We start from the raw sequence: 20498 nt of genomic DNA, 5'->3' as shown, positions 1-20498 counted from the left end.
CTCTGCATTTGATGTATAGATGGGAATATTCCACTCAGTCCTTTCTTTTTTCTTTCTTTTTTTTTTCTGTCCTGTTCTCCTAGCCTTTTTCCTGTAAAATGGGAGAAGTGTATTTGGAATTATATTGAAATTGCTTATTTTTCCTTGTTGTATTGTATTACACATTATCTCAGATTTTCTGTTACAAGGCATCTAGTGTTTAAATATATATATAATTTTTCAATAAAAATAAACTAAAAAAAAAAAAAAAGATTGGGTAAGGGGTCTAGATGATGTGGGGGGACTTCAGGGTGAAGACTCAGGAGAGTGTTCCCAAGCTGCAGATAGACTGGGCAAACTGGTGAAATGACTGGAAAATCTGGGAATTTCCTTCTTGCATGCATATTACATAATTTAAGGAATCATGTGTGTAAAAGCTGACAATTGATAAGAAACGTAAGTTAAATCTTCTCATGTAAGTGATTTAAAATTAAGAGCACAACTACAGAAGTAGAGCAGATTTTATCTGTGTGCCCCCGTCACTGTCTCTCTGTGTGATCCTGAGCTCCTCACTTTATCTCCCTGTGCCCCCGTCACTGACTGTGTGAGACCCTGAGCTCCTCACTTTATCTCCCTGTGCCCCCGTCACTGAGTCTCTGTGTGACCCTGAGCTCCTCACTTTATCTCCATGCCTCAGTCACTGACTCTCTGTGACCCTGAGCTCCTCACTTTCTCTCCCTGTGCCTCAGTCACTGACTCTCTGTGTGACCCTGAGCTCCTCACTTTCTCTCCTTGTGCCTGTCACTGACTCTCTGGTGATCCTGAGCTCCTCACTTTCTCTCCCTGTGGCTAGGGTTCTCTTATGCAGAAAAATAACTAATTAAAAGGCTTACCAATGGCATGAATTAGCCCGTTTTACTGTCTCTTTCTCATGCGGTCAGTCAGAGGTTATCTTACTCCACTCCCGTACTGTTCTTAACAGGGGTTTAAATAGACAGAACAGCCAGGCCGGTGGGGGCTGAGATTTTGAAGCCTCCCCAAGGACAAAGATAAGAAAGTTTGAAGGCATCCCAATTGAGGGTAGTTAACGTTTTTGCCCCCCTCGACAAGGGTAGCTAGATGGGGGCTCTCATTTTCTAACTCCCCAGGAACAAAGATAAGAAGTAAAGTTTCTTATACTTTTTTTTTTAAACCTCCAAGAGCACAGGTGTCTGAAGTTGGAAGGCAACTCAAAAGAGGCCCTCATCTTAGTGGAAAAGTACAGAGTTCAGAAAAGCCTTCCTTATGCTTCAGTACAAACTTAATGTAACTGATTACACTGGGATTACAAAGAAACACCTTTTCACATTTTCTAACACATTTTCTGACCTGCTAAATCCCCGGGGTCTGAGCTGAGCCGTGGCAGGGGGAACAGAGCTGTCACTTGGGAGGCCGGGTGTTCGGGCAGCAGTTGCACCAGCAGCGCTAGCTATTTAGATTATTACAGGGCTTTACGGCTAAGCCTGGGAAAGTTGGGGGCTAGCAGGGGATTTTGCTTGTTCTTCCAACCAAGCTGGTGGCGTACCAGAGAAGGAGACAGGAGACTGTCCTGGATAAGGAGGGATCACGCAAGCAGTTACACTGTGTGGCTGGCAGCGTGGACAGAATAACAGGGCAGGCTGGGCGAGGCAACTGGTCTCTCACCCGTCTGCCAGGTCCCGACCCATAGGGAAAGCGGGGCAGGCGAAGGGCCCTGAACCCCTTCCAGCGGCCCCCGTCCCTCGTCACGGTAACTCTTTTAGAGGAATCCCAATGACTTCTCGTCCATCTCTGACTTTGCAGGTGGATTTCGCCTGCCCCATGATTGGTGGTGGCGTCCTGAGTTCCGGGTTGGTACAGGAGGAAATTCGATTCCTCATCAGCACGGAGCTGTTAGTCAGCCGCCTCTTTACTGAGAAATTGGACGACAATGAGTGTCTGCTTATAACAGGTACCTAAAGAGCTACTGAATGCAGCCTCTTCTGATTCTGCCAGGGTCCTGCAATAATGCTGCTTTTGCACCTGTCCTGAACTTCTGTATAATATCAGGCTTGGGGGGGCTGCGGGGGGGATCTGTCTTATGACTTCTGTATTTGAAAACTTGAATAAACAGAGATTTTTTTTTTAAATACAAAATTCAACATGTACAGCTCCAAAATAACAGAAATGCCACCAAAACATCCATCAAATTTGAACCTCCCTCAAAATGCTGGACTCCTGTATTTCTGTTTGCATAGTATAATGTGTTATGGATAACTTTGAGTTCTTCTTTAAATCAGGAGCACAACAGTACAGCATTTATTCTGGATACAGGGACACCTACAAATGGGTGAAGCCTTTCTACGATCACACTGAGAGGTAAGGAGCAGAGGACTAACCAGTTTTGTTGGTGGGGGCTGGGATGCCTTTATTCTTACAGTGGGTTGTCACGTTGCTCTGTTCGGCAGGGACTCCTGGCAGCGGCGCTGCATACAGATTGTTGCCATTGATGCCATACGCTTCCGAAAACCGAATGACCAGTACCGAAAAAGTTGCATGGATCGAGAGCTAAACAAGGTTTGGAGGGGAGATGGGAGAGAGGAGGAGGAGGGGGGTGCCACCAGGCTCCAGAGAACAGTCAGTGAGTGGCATGAAGGAGGAACAGGTAGAGAGAGGTGAGGTGGAGAGAAAATGAACGGCGGGTCTGTTGGGCTTCACAAAGGGGGCAAAGCAGAAGAGGAACAGACCGAGGAGTGAGGTTGAGGGGCTTCAAGCCTCTGGAGAAGGAGAGGTTAGGGGTGTGGTGGAAGGGAAATGAGTAGAGGGGCTACTGGAAAGGAGGAAGGGGCTGAGGTAGAGGAGGAATAAGTGAAGGGGATGCAAAACTGCAGAGAGGAGGTGTGCAGAAGAGGAACAGGTAGAGGGGCCGCCAGCCTCTGGAGAGAAGAGGCATCTGTGGGATGGAGGAGCCACCAGGCTCCATAGAGGAGAGATTGAGGGCTAGGCGGAAGGAGAAAAGGTTGGAGGAAGCAGTCAGAGAGGCTGCTATGCTTCAGAGAGGGAATGAGCGTAGGAGTGTATCAGATGGAACAAGCAGTGGGTGGGCGAGACCACAGAGTAGTTAGGCAGAGATGGGGAAGCCTGAGAGAATAGCGTGACTGATCTGGTGGCACTGTGTAAGATGCAGTTTGTTTGGTTTTTTTTATTTACAGTGTGCCCTGACCTCAAAAGTACTTAGCCCTTGGAGCTTTGCTCCAATATCTTAAGTTGTAGGTGCCTAAATTTAAAGAGAATTTCAAAAACATTTAGAGTCCTAAATTCAGGATTGCAATTCACTCTCCTAGATTTAAGTTCTTAAAAGGATCATTTACTAAGCAATTTCCCTAGGCACAAAAGGGAGCAAACCTTTAATAAATAGGCCCCTAACGGGTCGATACTCTAAGGCCGCGGTAGAAACAGTGCGGCAGTGTCAGGCGCACCCTCGTTCCCCGCACCCACAGTTCTCTTCACCTACCGCTCTATACTCTCTTCTAATTGCATGCAAATGCATGCCGCGGCTGCGAAGCCTTAGGCAAGCGTTAGGCCCGCGCAACCCATTTTACTGTATAGAGCGCCTATACAGTATCCTGGGTTTGCGGGCCTAACGCTTCACGGCCGCGCTGGTATCTGTCATTTCAAATGACATTTGAAATGACAGGTACCAGGAAGCGGACAGTTATGTTCCCCGATGCTCGGCAAACTATCCCCCAGCCCCCGCTCACCTGCCCTGGCCCCGTCCGGTCTCCGGTGCAGCCCCAGTCCTGTCCTCTCCTCCCGAAGCAAAAAAAAAAAAAAACCGAAAAAGTAGCAAGGCTCGGGCCTGCTACGGTAGTCCCTTCTCCCTTCTCCTCTCCTCCCGATTTCGGCGCTCAAGGCGGCCGGGTGGGCGTGCATTCATCCAGGCAGAGGGAGCCGGCGGTGAAAGCGGCCTCCGGCTCCCTCTGCCTGGATGAATGCACGGCCCCCGCCGGCAGTGAATGAATGCCCGTGCGATTTCGGCGCTCATATGCCTTGAGCGCCGAAATCGCACGGGCATTCATTCACTGCCGGCGGGGGCCGTGCATTCATCCAGGCAGAGGGAGCCGGAGGCTGCTTTCGCCGCCGGCTCCCTCTGCCTGGATGAATGCACGCCCACCCGGCCGCCTTGAGCGCCGAAATCGGGAGGAGAGGAGACGGGACTACCGTAGCAGGCCCGAGCCTTGCTACTTTTTCGGGTTTTTGTTTTTTTTTTGCTTCGGGAGGAGGGGACAGGACTGGGGCTGCAGCGGAGACCGGACGGGGCCAGGGCAGGTAAGCAATGTTTTTACACTTTTTTTTACACCATTTTTTACACTTTATTCCCGTTTTAATTTTCGAACACCACACTAACACCAAGTAGAGGGTAGCGGTAAACTAACAGGTTAAGGACGCGGCAAAATAGTGGGTTACAAAGGAGTTAATCTGAGCGCGCGTCACAGTATCGGAGGGGAATAGCTAATTCCTTCATTATACAGCTAATTCGTTCATTTACATATCATATACATGCTGCGTGCGGAAAGGGTTATGCGTCTGTTTTAAGAAGCGCTAAGGACGCGTGAAACTGGAGACTGTATCGCTGAATCGCCTTACGCGTCCGAATTGTGTGCTCCAAGCACGTTACAGATGGGAAATCTTCAACCGCACGTTACAGTATCGACCTGTAAGTTAGGTAGCCGGTACTGAAAATCAGTGCTAAGTATCTTTTGTTACTTTCTGGCCTCGTAGCCATCCACTTGTTAGGCTTCTAAAGGGGCGCATATATTCAAATGTTCTAGGCACGCTGGTCAGTTTTCAAAGGGGTGGATATTCAAGGAAAACTGAGCCTCTGACTTCGGAACCTCAGGTTTAGGTATGTAAAGTGAGGAACATTTTCAGCAGAGCTGAGGACCCTAAGCTATTGGCTGAAAATGAATCTAATTTCAGGAGCCTAAAACTGTGGTGTATACATTTTAGGCCTGCTTATTCATTTCCTACAATTAGGCTCCTAATACTGAGAATCAGTGCTAAGTCCTAGCTGACCTGCCTCGGCCTGACCCCACCCCTGGGCTCCGCTCACTTTTTAAGAACCTAAATTTAGATGGTTGGCGGAGGGAAGCTTTCATCTAGGAAGATGTAAACACTTTCAGTTATGCGCCTAGAACTTTTGAAAATATGCCCCTTAGTGACAATTCCTTTGTCGAAAATCACTATAGCTTTGTTAATTTATGCCCAGTGAATTAATTTTACCCAGCTTGGATGCAGCAAGCATACTGTGATCCATGTCCGGCTGCTAAGCAACTGCCAGAGTTAGTCAGATAACCTTATCTGCCTATCCTTGGTGGAATAATAAAAAGTACGGCTGCATTGCCAAATATACCCGGCTATCTTACATTTAGCTGGCTAAGTTTATCCCATTAACTTTACGATTGCTGTATAGCATGATCGGAAGTTGGAGAACTTATCCAGTCAGCTCTGAATTTCAGGTAACAACTCCACCCAGAAACGGCCCCAGAAGGCCTCCATGATTAAGACGCAGTCAGCCAGCAGGAGTTTTCAGATCCCACTATTTGTCCAGCTTCAATCTGAGCTTAGCCGGACAAATGATGCTGAATATCAGCCTCGCCGTGTTTATTAATAATAACCATGTTCTTATGCCTGTGAGGATACAGCTCGTGCTGCCTGTAGTCCTTGTAATGTGGGAGCAACCTGCCATTTATCAGCTACTGCCTTATTCCATTAGAAGTTGCTTGTTGCCCCTCTGAGCTATGATGCAGCATGCTGGAGAGGGTGAGCCTTTTTCTCACATACACTTTTTTTTTTCTTTTCCCTCTCTACCTTTGTAGGCTTATTGTGGCTTTAAAAACTCGCCAACACTACATCAGACAAGCAAGACTATAGCTACAGGAAACTGGGGCTGTGGGGCTTTCAACGGTGATCCCCACTTTAAAGGTACGGCTTCCAAAGAGCGCATACCACCCTGCAGCTTAAGCTCATTGCCCCTCGCCCCCTCCACCTTTGGGGCAGGGAGAGGCTGGGGAGCTAAGAGGTGAAGTGTGTGTGAGTGTTGGGTGGAAGGGTAGGGAGGGTGTGTGTGTCATTACCCAGGTACGGTGGTCCACCCCATTCCTAAAACTGGCCTTGTCTATAAAGCCTAGCCCAGGACAACTCTTAACGAGTCAATAATGAGACATTTGATTAGTCAAAGGGCCATTAAATCAAATAACATACAGGCTGATTCATTAAAAAGTGCAGGAGAGCTGGTGTTCCGTGTTGAGCGCCCGCTCTCCTGATGCGTGATTTTTGTATTTAAATTAAGGTCCGCACTAATAAGGATGTGCTAGACACCAGCGCGTCTCCTTATTAGTGGAAGCGCCGGCTGTCAGTGGGTCCGACAACTGACGCTTAATTTTACAGGCGTCTGTTTTCGAACCCACTTACACACTGGCGGTCTCTCCATACAGGTGCTCACAGGCTTTTGCTCCCTCATACACAACACACTCACTGGCTCTCTCCTTCACATACATACTCTCTCACACATTCTCTCACACTCAAAGCCTCTCTCCCTCACATACACACATAGGTCTCACACTCACTGGTTCACACACGTAAGCTCTCTCTCTCTCTCTCTTTCTCTCTCACACACACACAGACACACTCACACTCCAAGCATCTGTATCAGCATGCTGACGGACCCACAGGGCTTTTCTTCTGTGCTGCAGGCGAGCGTCCAGTGGCTCCACTGGGCCTTCTGTTGTGCACAGAGGGCAGGAGATTTCCTGCGGCCCTGTTGGGTCATTACCTGTGTGCCGTGAGCAGGAGAGGGAGGTTCTGGAGGCCTGCTGGGCCTTTATTTTGGTACTACAGGTGGAGGGAGAGGTTCCAGTGGCCCTGTTGGGCTTTTTCTTGTGCACTGCGGGTGGGAGGCGAGTTTCCGCAGTCTGCTGGGCCTTTTCTTACATGCTCTGGGTGGAAGGGGAGATTCCTATGGTTGCTGTGGACTGGAGAGGAGGATCTGGCTGCCTGCTGGCCTTTACTTGCAGGCTGTGGCTGGGGGGAGAGCTGCCACATGACGGTGCCACTGGGCCTCTTAACTGTTTTGCCACAGGCAGGAGAGGGGTGGCCAAAGAATCTGAGACAATTTCCCAATTGTAAGGTTAGCGCCATCATTTGCTGTGGCTAGGCTTGGAGAGCCTTGCTGGTGATGAGTGCGAAGATAGCTGCTGCGCCAGTCTGGAGGGTTAAAATACAGACAATTCCCAGACATTTTAGCCCTTCCAGATGCTGCTCTAAAACTCTGTATTGTCTTGAGAAAATCCAGACAGTTGGCAACCCTATATATTGGCCATCCCTCAGCAGCATCACCTAGTGGCTGGACAGAAGTACCAGATGGAGCTGCAGTTTGTGGTCTTTGGCATAAGATTGGCACTGTAACCAGTGAGCTAACTTATTGGGAGAGGTATATAAAACAGGGGCAATAAAACGCTGGGTAATTAAAAATGAAGGCTGATAGTGTTCTACCTAGACACAGGTTCCAACTGAACTGGAAACCCAAAAGAGGAGGATGAAAAATGACCAAACCAAAACCCAATGGCCAACTGCAAGGCTCAGCAACATCCTGCAGGGAAACTGGCTTTGTCCCACCTTCTGGGCCCATAACAGCTGAGGATGCTGTGGAAGTGGCACCTTACTTGTGCTGGGTTCAGGCTATACAGTCCATGCCTCTTGGCCAAAGGACTGTTGCTTACAGTGACTAGGCTACATAGGAGGAAGAGGGAATAAAGATGCCTTTATTTTTAACATGGTGACGGAGAAGGTGGTGGATGCATGTAAGAGTCTTCCAGGGGCAATGGTGGAGAAGGGGACCCAGTAACACTGGGCTATAAAGTATAAATGTAAAGAAAACCAATAGCAGAATTCAAGATCGCCTGGGGACAGGCACAGAGGATCCCCAATGGTGGAGGGAAATCTGGAGATTGGTTGGGGCTCTGGGGCTTTGCACCAGGAAATAGATTGGGCAGACTGGGGGAACCAGGCAGGTCAAGAGCTGATTTTGTTTGTTTTCCTGCGTTGCAGCTCTCCTGCAGCTAATGGCAGCGGCTGAGGCGAAAAAAGATGTGGTCTTTTTCACGTTTGGAAATGAAAATATCATGCATGAATTACATGATATGTACTTGTTTCTGCAGAAGGAGAAGGTCACCGTTGGTAAGTTATAGCTCCCTTGTTCGTACATAGAGCAGACATGATGGTCAGAGTGACACGTGTTGTACAAACCCACACAATATACATGAAATATGTTCATTACTGGGTGAAAGACCACAGCAAGAGGACATTTTACTGCAGAAATGAGGCCCTTCATGCTTTCTTGGTGATGGTAAAATTATTGTTCATAATGATCAGACAGGCCTCTAGCCTATAAAATTTCTTCATCTATATGGATACTGGCAGAATCTCATTGGGAGATGCGCTCCTATCCTTGCTCAGTCTGCTTTGAACTTCAAGGAGACAGCTCTAACTACAGATTCATGGGGAGAGCTAAGGAATAAGTTTGTTTTCTTTATTTTACAGGGCTTCTTTGTTATATTTTTCTGTTTTTTTGTATAGTGATAGCCTTATCTCTCTATTTTTCTAGATATTGATATTGCTGCACTAAATTGCTGTGTGTTTGTTTAAACCAAAAAAAGGAGTGGGCTATTTAGCTTTGGGCAGCTGACTCATAGTGCACTAGAGGGGGGCAATAAAGTCCTCAGTCTGCTTTGAACAATGGGGAGAGCTAAGGAATAAGTTTAATTTTTCCTTTTAATTTTTTTTAAATTTTGTTTATTGCAAACTTTGTTTTTACATTCAAGAATTAGCTTGAAAGGAAAAGTTTACAATGACATTAACACTTGAACAATAACCTACATTAATGCCTACATTAAGGAAACAAATAATCTTAATGTCATAGTACCCCAAATCCTCTATGTAAGAACATAAGAAATTGCCATGCTGAGTCAGACCAAGGGTCCATCAAGCCCAGCATCCTGTTTCCAACAGAGGCCAAAACCAGGCCACAAGAACCTGGCAATTACCCAAACACCAAGAAGATCCCATGCTACTGATGCAATTAATAGCAGTCACTATTCCCTAAGTAAACTTGATTAATAGCAGTTCATGGACTTCTCCTCCAAGAACTTAACCAAACCTTTTTTGAACCAAGCTACACTAACTGCACTGACCATATCCTCTGGCAACAAATTCCAGAGCTTAATTGTGCATTGAGTGAAAAATAATTTTCTCCAATTAGTCTTAAATGTGCTACTTGCTAACTTCATGGAATGCCCCCTAGTCCTTCTATTATTTGAAAGTGTAAATAACCGATTCACATCTACTCGTTCAAGACCTCTCATGATCTTAAAGACTTCTATCATATCCCCCCTCAGCTGTCTCTTCTCCAAGCTGAACAACCCTAACCTCCTTCAGCCTTTCCTCATAGGGGAGCTGTTCCATCCCCTTTATCATTTTGGTTGCCGTTGTCTGTACCTTCTCCATCGCAACTATATATTTTTTGAGATGCAGCGACCAGAATTGTACACAGAATTCAAGGTGAGGTCTCACCATGGAGCGATACAGAGGCATTATGACATTTTCCGTTTTATTAACCATTCCCTTCCTAATAATTCCTAATATTCTGTTTGCTTTTTTGACTGCTGCAGCACACTGAGCTGATGATTTTAAAGTATTATTCACTATGATGCCTAGATCTTTTTCCTGGGTGGTAGCTCCTAATATGGAACCTAACATTGTGTAACTACAGCAAGGGTTATTTTTCCCTATATGCAACACCTTGCACTTGTCCACATTAAATTTCATCTGCCATTTGGATGCCCAATCTTCCAGTGTTGCAAGGTCCTCTTGTAATGTATCACAACCCACTTGTGATTTAATAACTCTGAATAATTTTGTATCATCTGCAAATTTGATAACCTCACTCGTCGCATTCCTTTCCAGATCATATAGAAAAGCACCGGTCCAAGTACAGATCCTGAGGCACTCCACTGTTTACCCTTTTCCACTGAGAAAATTGACCATTTAATCCTACTCTCTGTTTCCTGTCTTTTAACCATTTGTTATCCACGAAAGGACATCTCCTCCTATCCCATGACTTTTTAGTTTTCTTAGAAGCCTCTCATGAGGGACTTTGTCAAACGCCTTCTGAAAATCCAAACACACTTCATCTACCGGTTCACCTTTATCCACATGCTTATTAACCCCTTCAAAAAAATGAAGCAGATTTGTTAGGCAAGACTTTCCTTGGGTAAATCCATGTTGACTGTGTTCCATGAAACCATGTCTTTCTATATGCTCTATGATTTTGATCTTGAGAATAGTTTCCACTATTTTTCCTGGCACTGAACGCCCTTTTTAAATATTGGGGTTACATTGGGCACCCTCCAGTCTTCAGGTACAATGGATGATTTTAATGATAGGTTACAAATTTTAACTAATAGATCAGAAATTTCATATTTAGTTCCTTCAGTACCCTAGGATGCATACCATCCGGTCCAGGTGAATTGCTACTCTTTAGTTTGTCAATCTGGCCTACTACATCTTCCAGGTTCACAGTGATTTTGTTCAGTTCGTCTTACTCATCACCCCTGAAAACCATCTCCGGAATTGATATCTCCCCAACATCCTCATTAATAAACATGGAAGCAAAGAATTAATTTAGTCTTTCTGCAATGGCCTTATCTTCCCTAAGAGCCCCTTTAACCCCTCGGTCATCTAATGGTCCAACCGACTCCCCCACAGGTTTCTTGCTTTGGATATATTTTAAAAAGCAAGTTTGCTTACCGTAAACGGTGTTACCGTAGATAGCAGGATGATTTAGCCATGCTGTCATGGGGATCTGTCAATCAGGTGTGGGAGGCGGAGCTTTAACAAGCAGAGATTAGATTTTTGGTCTCCGCGGCTGTGCGTGTGTTCCCGCGCAGGAAAGTAACAGATTCTCCTCAGTCTGTGATTAAGCAGTAGTATAGTCGAAGAGATGGCTACTGCCAGGGAGGAGGGTGGGTCAGCATGGCTAATTCATCCTGCTATCTACGGAAACACCGTTTACGGTAAGCAAACTTGCTTTTTCCCGTTGATAGCAGGGCTGAATTAGCCATGCTGTCATGGGAGTCCCAAGCTCCCAATCACGTTGTTTATGATATAAATGGTTGTACGTGATCATTAATAGTGTGGCAGTCACTGTGAAGAGGAGGATAGAGATTGCAGGATTGCGTGTCCTATCTTTGCATCAGTGGCTGCTTGTTGATCAAGGCAGTAGTGAGGTGTGAAGGTATGGAGCGTTGACCATGTAGCTGCCTTACAAATGTCTATGGGCTGTACTTTCTTAAGGTATGCCAAGGAAGCTGCCACTGCTCTGACTTGGTGAGCATTAGGAACAGAATTTAGCTGTAGTTTTTGCTTGTGGTAGCAGAACGTGATGCATTGCGCTATCCAGCTGGAGATGGTGCGTTTAGCCACTGGTAGTCCAGGTGCCTTTGGGTCGAAAGAGACAAAAGAGTTGAGAAACTCGGGAGTCCGAGTTTGTTCTGTCTTAGTTGTATGCTAAAACTCTTTTGCAATCTAGTGTATGCAGTAATTTTTCCCTATCATTTGCATGTGGTTTAGGGAAAAAGATGGGTAGTTCTATGGTTTAATTGAGATGAAACTGAGAAACCACTTTTGGTAGGAAGGACGGGTGAGTTCGGAGAACCACCTTCTGGTGATGAAACTGTAAATATGGAGAGTAATGGACCAAGGCCTGTAATTCATTGACTCGTCGTGCTGATGTTACTGCCACGAGGAATACCACCTTCCATGTGAGGTATTTAATGTGTGCCGGGTCCATGGGTTCAAACAGGGAAAGTATGAGCTGTTCAAGAACTATGTTGAGGTTCCACTGAACTGGAGGCTTAGAGATCGGAGGACGAAGGTGAGTTAACCCCTTAATGAAATGGGATAGTAAGGGGTGATTGGATATAGGAATATTGTTAACTGGTCTATGATATGCGCCTATGGCACTGAGATGAACTCTGATGGATGATGTTGCTAGACCAGCTACGTACAGTGTATGAAGATAATCCATGAGAAGCTCACTTGAGCAGTCCAGTGGTGGTACCCCTTTGGAAGTGCACTAGGTAGAGTAGCGTTTCCATTTATAGCTATAATTTTTCCTCGTTGAGAGTTTCCTGGATTCTAACAAGATGAACTGTGCCGAAGTGGAAACTCCCTGTTCTGTTAAAAGGAACCTTTCAATCTCCACGCTGTCAAGTGAAGCGATGAGTGTAGTGAGTGTAGGAGCGTTCCTTGATCTTGGCAGAAAAGATCTGGACGATTCGGTAATCGAAGTGGGTCCGTGATGGACAGTTGGAGAAGGAAACTGTACTAAGCCAGGGCTACGAGTATCAGTTGAGCTTTGTCTGCTATGCACTTTTGAATTGTCCTTGTTATGAGTGGTATGGGAGGAAAGGCATACAGGATTAATAATAGTACCAAGCGGCAAAGCGAGAGAGAGCAAATGTTCTTTAGCTTCAAGGAAAGAAAATAGATTTGAGGAGACTTGTGCAACAGTGACTGCGTGGTAACCCCTGTCATTGCTCAGAAAGCATCTAGAGAACACCTTTTGCATTGGCCAATTACATTGCCCACTTCTGTGGCTGAATTCAAGCCTGCTTGTCCCCTGAGAAAACCCCTTATTTGCATATAACACTCATTTACATGCAAGTATTCACAAACATTAGCACCTCTTCCCTCAGCTAATAGGTTGGGGAAATGAGTTAACCTGCCCTTCCCTGTACGTACCTGGATCAGTCCAGACGGTGGGTTATGTCCCCCAGTCCAGCAGATGGAGTCAGCACAAGCTTCGAGGGGGCGTATCCATATATACTACTACCCCCTCTGCAGGAGTTCAGTATCTTCTGACTCCAGCAGATGCGAGTAGGGGAATCAGGGTTTTCCCCAATCTGGCAGGGAATTCTTTTCTTCTGCTTTCTTTTCTCTGTTTTGCTCTTTACAGTTTGGATCAAGTTATAAAAAAAAAAAAAAAAAAATTGTGCCTTTCAATTTTTGGGGAGGCATAGCTTTCTTCCCTGTCTTGCTTCTCTGTTGTCTCCCGCGACCTTGTTTCCTTTGGCCGGGGGTAAATTGCAGGGTGTTTTATCTTTGTGTAAGTTTTGCTTTGCAGCCTCCCAGCTCCGGTGCCTCACGGAAGCCGGTGGGCCCGGCCTCTCTGCGATTTTCCTCGCCCGTGGTCAAATTGAGCTCCTCGTGGGCTGCTGAGGCAGGAAGGGAGGGACCCTCCGAGCGGGTAGCGCGGCCGTGCAGGCCCCCCGCCGCGGCACCTAATTCCGTTTCGGGCGGGCAGCGCAGGCCGACCGGGCCCCCCCGCGGCTGTTCCCTTCACTCTTGGCCCCCCCCCGAGGCTCTTTGTTTTTGATTTTTACCGGCGGTCCCGATGCCGCGGCCGTCACGCTGTTCGGCCTGCGGTGAACCGGGGTCCCGGATTTCACCCGGGGGGGAAGGCACCTCGCAGTCCCTCAGCAAATTTTCTTTTTTGTCATCTTTGCCCGGGCAGCGCAGGCCGGCCACTCCGCCATTTTTGGCGGGAACGGTGACCATTTTAAATACACAGCGCGCTGAGGCGACTCGGGCAGCGCAGGGGGACAATGATTTTAATGAGGTTTCTCCTCCGATTTTGTCCCCGGAACAAGGCTCTCAGGCCCCGGGACCAGCAGATTTTTCTTCCTCCAGGGCCCCCCCGAGCAGGCCGGGGTTTTCCCCGGAGTTTATTTTGCTCATGCACACGGCTTACTTGCAAGGTCTGGAAGCCCCCGCGGGACCTCCCCCCGCCAAGATTCCACGGATCACACCTACTCCACTGGCCCCCCCTGACCCGGTGGCATCGGGTTCGGGCGCGGGGGCCTCCCAGGCCCCCACCCGGGTCCATTTGACCCCCGTAGCGGTGGGGCGGCCTCCGTCCCGGAGCGGGATGACCCGGAGACCCCGGATTTGGGGCAAGCGGACAGCCCGCCGGAGGGGGATGACCCGCGTGCGCTCCGCCTCTTTCAGAGGGAAGAGCTGGACGACCTCATTCCGCAGATCCTCCGGGAGTTGGATCTGGACCCGCCGCCGGACCCGCCAGCTCCAGTGGCCCCAGCTGTTGTCACATCTTCCAAGACGGGGGACCCAGTCTTGGCGGCACTTCAGCCAAGGTCCCGGGCTTTCCCCATCCACGATTCGTTTCTTCAGCTTCTGATTAGGGAATGGGATACTCCGGAGGCTTCCCTGAAGGTCAGCCGAGCCATGGAGAAGTTGTATCCCCTTCCTGAGGATTTCCTGGAGCTCAATGTCCCGAAGGTGGACTCCGCGGTATCCGCAGTCACAAAGAGGACGACTAGTCCAGTGACGGGTGGAGCGGCTTTGCGAGATACGCAGGATCGCAAGTTGGAAGTTTTTCTCAAACGGGTCTTTGAGGTCTCCGCCCTGGGCATGCGGGCGGTCATGTGCAGTTCGCTCGCCCAGCGGGCTAGCCTTTGCTGGGTGCAACAACTTCTCACGTCTCAAGACCTGCCGGCCGAGGAGTCCGCCCAGGCGGAACGGCTAGAGGCTGCGGTTGCGTACGGGGCGGATGCCTTGTACGACCTTTTTCGGGTCTTGGCAAGATCCATGGTTTCGGTAGTGGCGGCACGGTGCCTACTGTGGCTCCGCAACTGGGCAGCGGATACCTCCTCCAAGTCGAGTCTGGGCTCTCTACCTTTTAGGGGCAAGTTCCTCTTCGGGGAGGATTTGGATCAGATCATCAAGTCCCTGGGGGAAAACGCTGTTCACCGTCTCCCGGAGGATAGACACCGTCCGTCAAGGGCTTTTGCTTCTTCCCGGAAAAGAGCCAGGGCACAGCGGCGCTACAGAAGCTACAGGCAGGCGAGGCCTCGAACTTCCGCTCCCAGATCGCAGGCCAGGTCGTGCTCCTTTCGCGGTCGCAGGCCCGTGCGCGACAGCTCAGGATCTGGGAACCCCCCTCCTAAGTCCACTCAATGATGCCAGCCTCGCCCACTCCTCCACCCCCAGGATTGGGGGTTGTTTGGCGAGTTTCTACGAGGAGTGGGTGCGAGTCACCTCAGACCAGTGGGTTCTGGATACCATAAAGCACGGCTACGCCTTGGAGTTTGCCCGCCCCCCAAGGGGACGGTTCATCTTCTCCCCCTGTGGCTTGGACCTCAAGAGAAGAGCGGTACAGCTAACTTTGGACAGGCTACAGGACATAGGGGCCATGTCTCCCATCCCCTTAGGAGAGGTGGGCTTGGGCCACTATTCCATCTACTTCGTCGTGCCCAAGAAGGACGGATCCTTCCGACCCATCTTGGACTTAAAAGACGTCAACAAGTCATTGCAGGTTGTCCGGTTCCGCATGGAGACGCTCCGGTCGGTGATTGCGGCAGTGCATCAGGGGGAGTTTCTCGCCTCCCTGGATCTGACTGAGGCCTACCTACACATTCCCATCCTCCCGGCCCACCGACGTTTCCTCCGTTTCAAGATTTTGGGCCAACATTTTCAGTTCACAGCGCTCCCGTTCGGGTTGGTGACCGCTCCTCGCACTTTCACCAAGATCATGGTGGTCGTGACTGCGGCCCTAAGGAAGGAGGGCATTCTTGTTCATCCCTATCTGGACGATTGGCTCATACGTGCAAAGTCCTTCCTTCACGGACAGTCATCGGTAGCCAGGGTCGTCCAGGTTCTTCAGTCCCTGGGCTGGGTAGTGAACTTTTCCAAGAGCTCCCTCGTTCCTTCGCAGCGCTTGGACTTCTTGGGGGCAAGCTTCGACACGCGTCAGGGCAAGGTCTTCCTACGCCCGTACAAGGCTCAATCCTTGCGGGATCACATACAGCGATTCTCTGCGTTACCAGAACCCACCTCCTGGGACTACCTGCAGCTCCTGGGAGTGATGGGATCCACCATTGACCTCGTGCCTTGGGCGTTTGCGCACCTGCGGCCCTTACAGGTGGCGCTTCTTTCCCGTTGGAAACCAGTCTCGCAGGATTATCAGGTGATACTTCCCCTTCCGCAGACTGCCAGGGCCAGCCTGGGTTGGTGGTTGGACCCGGAGAATCTGGCTCGCGGCATCTCCCTCGAGGTCCCCAATTGGGTGGTGGTGACAACGGATGCCAGCCTCGTCGGCTGGGGAGCCGTCTGCGATCGAAGCACCACGCAGGGGACGTGGTCAGCGGTGGAGGCGAAGTGGCCAATCAATCGTCTGGAAACCAAAGCAGTCCGTCTAGTGCTGCGACATTTCCTCCCGCTTCTTCGGAACCGGGAGGTCAGGATCCTCTCTGACAACGCCACCACCGTGGCCTACATCAATCGGCAGGGAGGTACTCGCAGCCGGCACGTCGCGATCGAGGCGGCGCTTCTGATGCAGTGGGCAGAGCGACATCTCGTCCGTCTTGCGGCCTCACACATTGCCGGGGTGGACAACGTTCAGGCGGATTTCCTAAGTTGTCAACAGCTGCATCCCGGAGAGTGGGCCCTCTCCGACCAGGCGATGCGGCTTCTCGTTCACCGGTGGGGGGCCCCCCACTTGGACCTGATGGCGTCCGCTCTCAACGCCAAGGCCCCACGCTTCTTCAGTCACAGAAGAGAGCGCGGCGCAGAAGGAGTGGATGCCCTGGCCCTCCCGTGGCCTCCACATCTCCTTCTCTACGCCTTCCCACCGTGGCCTCTGGTGGGCAGAATCCTCCGCAGAATAGAAAACCATCAGGGCACAGTGATCTTTGTCGCTCCAGAGGAGCCCCGGCGACCCTGGTTTGCGGACCTGCTACAGCTGGTGATAGACAGACTAATCAGACTGGGACATCTTCCCCGTCTCCTCCATCAGGGCCCGGTATTTTTTGATCAGGCAGAACTCTTCTGTCTTGCGGCCTGGCTTTTGAGCAGCGTCGCCTCCGACGCCGGGGCTACCCGGAGGCGGTAGTCTCGACGCTGTTGTGAGCACGGAAGACTTCGACATCGGTGGCCTACGTTCAAGTTTGGAAGGTCTTCGAGATGTGGTGCACCAGCCAGGACATGAGGCCCACGCGGGCTTCGGTGCCCCAGATTCTACAGTTTCTTCAGGATGGTGTGGACAAAGGACTTGCCTATAATTCATTACGAGTTCAGGTGTCCGCTCTGGGTTCACTATTGCAGTATGGGGGCTCTCTCCTACTTCAGCCGGACATCGCACGGTTCCTCAAGGGTGTCAAGCATATGCGTCCTCCGTTACGGGACCCATGTCCCTCTTGGAGTCTTAATCTGGTGCTTCGCGCCTTGTCAGGACCGCCTTTCGAACCTTTACGCAGCGCAACGATTAAGGATCTCACTGTCAAGGCTGTTTTTCTCGTGGCCATCTGTTCTGCTCGACGCATTTCGGAACTTCAAGCTTTGTCGTCTCTCTCCGCACCGTCCCCTCCTTTCTCCCGAAGGTGGTGTCGGCTTTCCATTTGAATCAGTCGGTGGAACTTCCGTCCTTCGCTTCCTCCGAGCCGAAGACCCTCCGACTCTTGGATGTCAAGCACACGTTGCTTCGCTATCTGGAGGCTACTAATGAGTTCCGGACTTCTGACCATCTGTTCGTGCTTTGGTCCGGTCCCAGGAAAGGTTCTCAGGCCTCGAAGACGACCATTGCCAGGTGGTTAAAGGACGGCATTTCCGCTTCTTACGTTGGAGCGGGACAGACTCCTCCTTGCGGCATCATAGCGCACTCTACGCGTTCTCAGGCAGCCTCCTGGGCGGAGGCCCGCTCTGTCTCCTCCCAGGAGATTTGTCGTGCAGCAACCTGGAAATCATTGCACACGTTCTCGAGGCACTATCGCCTGCATCTCGCCTCTTCAGTTTCTGGACACTTTGGCGAGCAGGTTCTCCGAGCAGGCCTCGCAGGACCCCACCCGGTTTAGGGAAGCTTGGGTACATCCCACCGTCTGGACTGATCCTGGTACGTACAGGGAAATGAAAATTATTTCTTACCTGCTAATTTTCGTTCCTGTAGTACCATGGATCAGTCCAGACGCCCACCATGTTTGGGTTCTTAGTCCTGCTCCGCTCTACTCTACCGCTCTATAGCAGTATTCTGTGTTTCACAGCTTTTCCTTTTTCTAATTTCACAACTCCCTACAAGTTGGTTGGTTATCTACAGTTTAATTGTTGATGTTGCAATTGCCATTTGATGTATGGTTAAGCAAACTTGATCCAGGGTGTTTCTACTCTGGCTTTGATATACTCTATACTGAACTCCTGCAGAGGGGGTAGTGGTATATATGGTACGCCCCCTCGAAGCTTGTGCTGACTCCATCTGCTGGACTGGGGGACATAACCCACCGTCTGGACTGATCCATGGTACTACAGGAACGAAAATTAGCAGGTAAGAAATAATTTTCATTTTAAGGCCTGAAAGGTCCATGCAAATTTGGCGCATTAAACGGATGCTCATGATTGAGCGCTCGCTTTCTTAATACGAGCTGAGCCACTTCTCCTGGGTGCCCAATTTTCTATTTAAATGGGATGCTGCGGTAAAAAGGAGGTGCTAGGGAAAGTTTTGTGGGCACCCAGGAGAAGTAGCACTATATTGCATGGGCCTGTGAGTGCATAGTATGCTATTCTTAATGTGCCCTTTAAACTTTTGTGAATATGCTCCAAGACCAGTGTCAAGGATTTTGGTTTCATTCTACTAATGCTTTGCACTTTTTCAGTTTCATGCTGCTTTATAATATTTTTCTGCTTTTAAACTCTTATCAGTACGAGAGCATTAGATCACTTTTTTTTATTAATAATTTAAAGGTAATAGGATATTAAAACAGTCACAAAAAACCCTCTCTCCCCTCTTCTCCATCTTCTAACCCCCTGCGTTGCCAGTGTATGCAGGTAGCTCTGGGCTACTCTCGCTGGCCATAGGGCAGCAGGGACACTTCCTACTCTGAGGCACAATCTCAGTGCCACTAAGGGGCCAGAAGAGTCCACCCTGCCCCCTTCACTTCCCTTCCCTTCCCTCCCCGAGCCCAAATGTGTCTTCTCCACTGGACCCTCAGGTCCGATTGATGAAGGATCCAGTCCCAAATCCTCGGTGTAGCATTGCTGGCTGAGTTACAGGCTTTAGCTCCATTTGTTTACAGTTTGGGGCCAAATTTAAAGGGCAAGGAAAATTTTATATTTTCCTTTTTTCTTATATTAAGTTCTTTGGTTGTACCATTTTGAAATAATGCTTTAATTTCTTACCTTAAAATGGTGTAGTTAAACTGGCAAGGGAAAATGTTTGCAGATATTGTGTTAAGCACTTAAATCTGCTCCTGAAATGGCAGTGGGACCTGAGTGGGCTGAGAAAATCCTTCTCTGGCTGCTTGGAGAAAAGGGATTTATATAACTCCCCTCCACCTGCCAGCATGGCCAGGCAGCACTAGGACCCCTCTCCAGGCCTGAAGGAGAGGGGCCATCTGACGAGATGATCCATGCCAGCCCCCAACTCCCTGCACTAGAGCAAGTAAGGCACCTGGGATGAACAGCAGCCTCCAGGCATAGCCCAGCAAAGTTTTTAGTTTTCTGTCACTGCAGATTATTTTTTTTTTTTTGTTTCAGCGCTTTTCTTTAAAGGCTATGAACTGAGAGCTGCAAATTCAGAAGAATGAGTTGAAAATGTACCAGTTTGTGCCAGTAGGGCTCACTTCATGTTTGATGGCTTGGATCCCTGTATGCTATGTAATTTCTGAGTCTCTTGCTAACAATTATTGGAGGGAGAGCATATTGGAGAATGGATCAGAAAAGTCTGTAGTTCTCCTAGAGTAAGGAGAACAATAGGTTTGAAATATTACAAATGAGATGGGTTGTGTTTTAATACATGGAAGGCCTAGGTGCCTTGCCTTTGAATTTGGGCAGTGTGGATTGTTTTTGGCTTATGGTTTTACATGATGTGTGTTTATATTTTTCTGCAGGCGACCTCTACAGTAATCTGGAAACCTACTGTTCTATGAACCAAGAAGTTAAAGCCTACACCCTATATGAATTTCTACGGTTCCTACGGTCCAAGGCAAAATGTTAATGATGCACCGGGTGCCTTTGAAGCTGGGAACAGAAGTGCAGAAAAAAAAATAATAGTAAAAATCAAGGATGGGTCAAGCATGTGCCCCAAGCTGCTGTGTGGTGCCATCACATTAGAATGAACCAAAAAAATGTAATATAGAGCTTAACACAACTTTAAATGAGAATGTAATCAATGTGTGAGTGAGGTCTTCCCATTTCTTTGGAACATGTAATAGAATGTATCACTGACAGTATTTGTTCTCTATAAGGAATAGAAGTATTAAAACCATGCTAAGCGAATGCAGTCCCTCCCTGAACCAGCTCCCAAGATGAAGTTTTTAAAATTTTTTGACTTTCAGTAATGGTGGAAAATGATTGCTACAATGTATTTAGTAAAAATAATCGTTGCTGTCACTGCTGGTGAA

General features: G+C 48.8%; 1 protein-coding gene across 2 annotated transcripts in view; it reads left to right on the top strand.

Moving 5' to 3' along the window:
• The window catches only part of LOC115092853 (poly(ADP-ribose) glycohydrolase-like), a 60225-nt gene extending 40040 nt beyond the window's left edge, over positions 1-20185 (top strand). For both annotated transcript variants that reach the window (XM_029604214.1, XM_029604215.1), the window contains exons 11-16: positions 1801-1948; positions 2277-2355; positions 2445-2553; positions 5856-5961; positions 8086-8214; positions 19986-20185. In XM_029604214.1, the coding sequence (XP_029460074.1) occupies positions 1801-1948; positions 2277-2355; positions 2445-2553; positions 5856-5961; positions 8086-8214; positions 19986-20092 (678 nt within the window). In that variant the 3' untranslated portion in view covers positions 20093-20185. The remainder of the gene's footprint in view (positions 1-1800; positions 1949-2276; positions 2356-2444; positions 2554-5855; positions 5962-8085; positions 8215-19985) is intronic.
• The last annotated feature ends 313 nt before the right edge of the window (positions 20186-20498 follow it).

The sequence above is a fragment of the Rhinatrema bivittatum genome, chromosome 5 (assembly GCF_901001135.1).
Source record: "Rhinatrema bivittatum chromosome 5, aRhiBiv1.1, whole genome shotgun sequence".
In the NCBI taxonomy this organism is placed as follows: domain Eukaryota; kingdom Metazoa; phylum Chordata; class Amphibia; order Gymnophiona; family Rhinatrematidae; genus Rhinatrema; species Rhinatrema bivittatum.
This window is presented reverse-complemented; position numbering and strand designations above follow the sequence as displayed.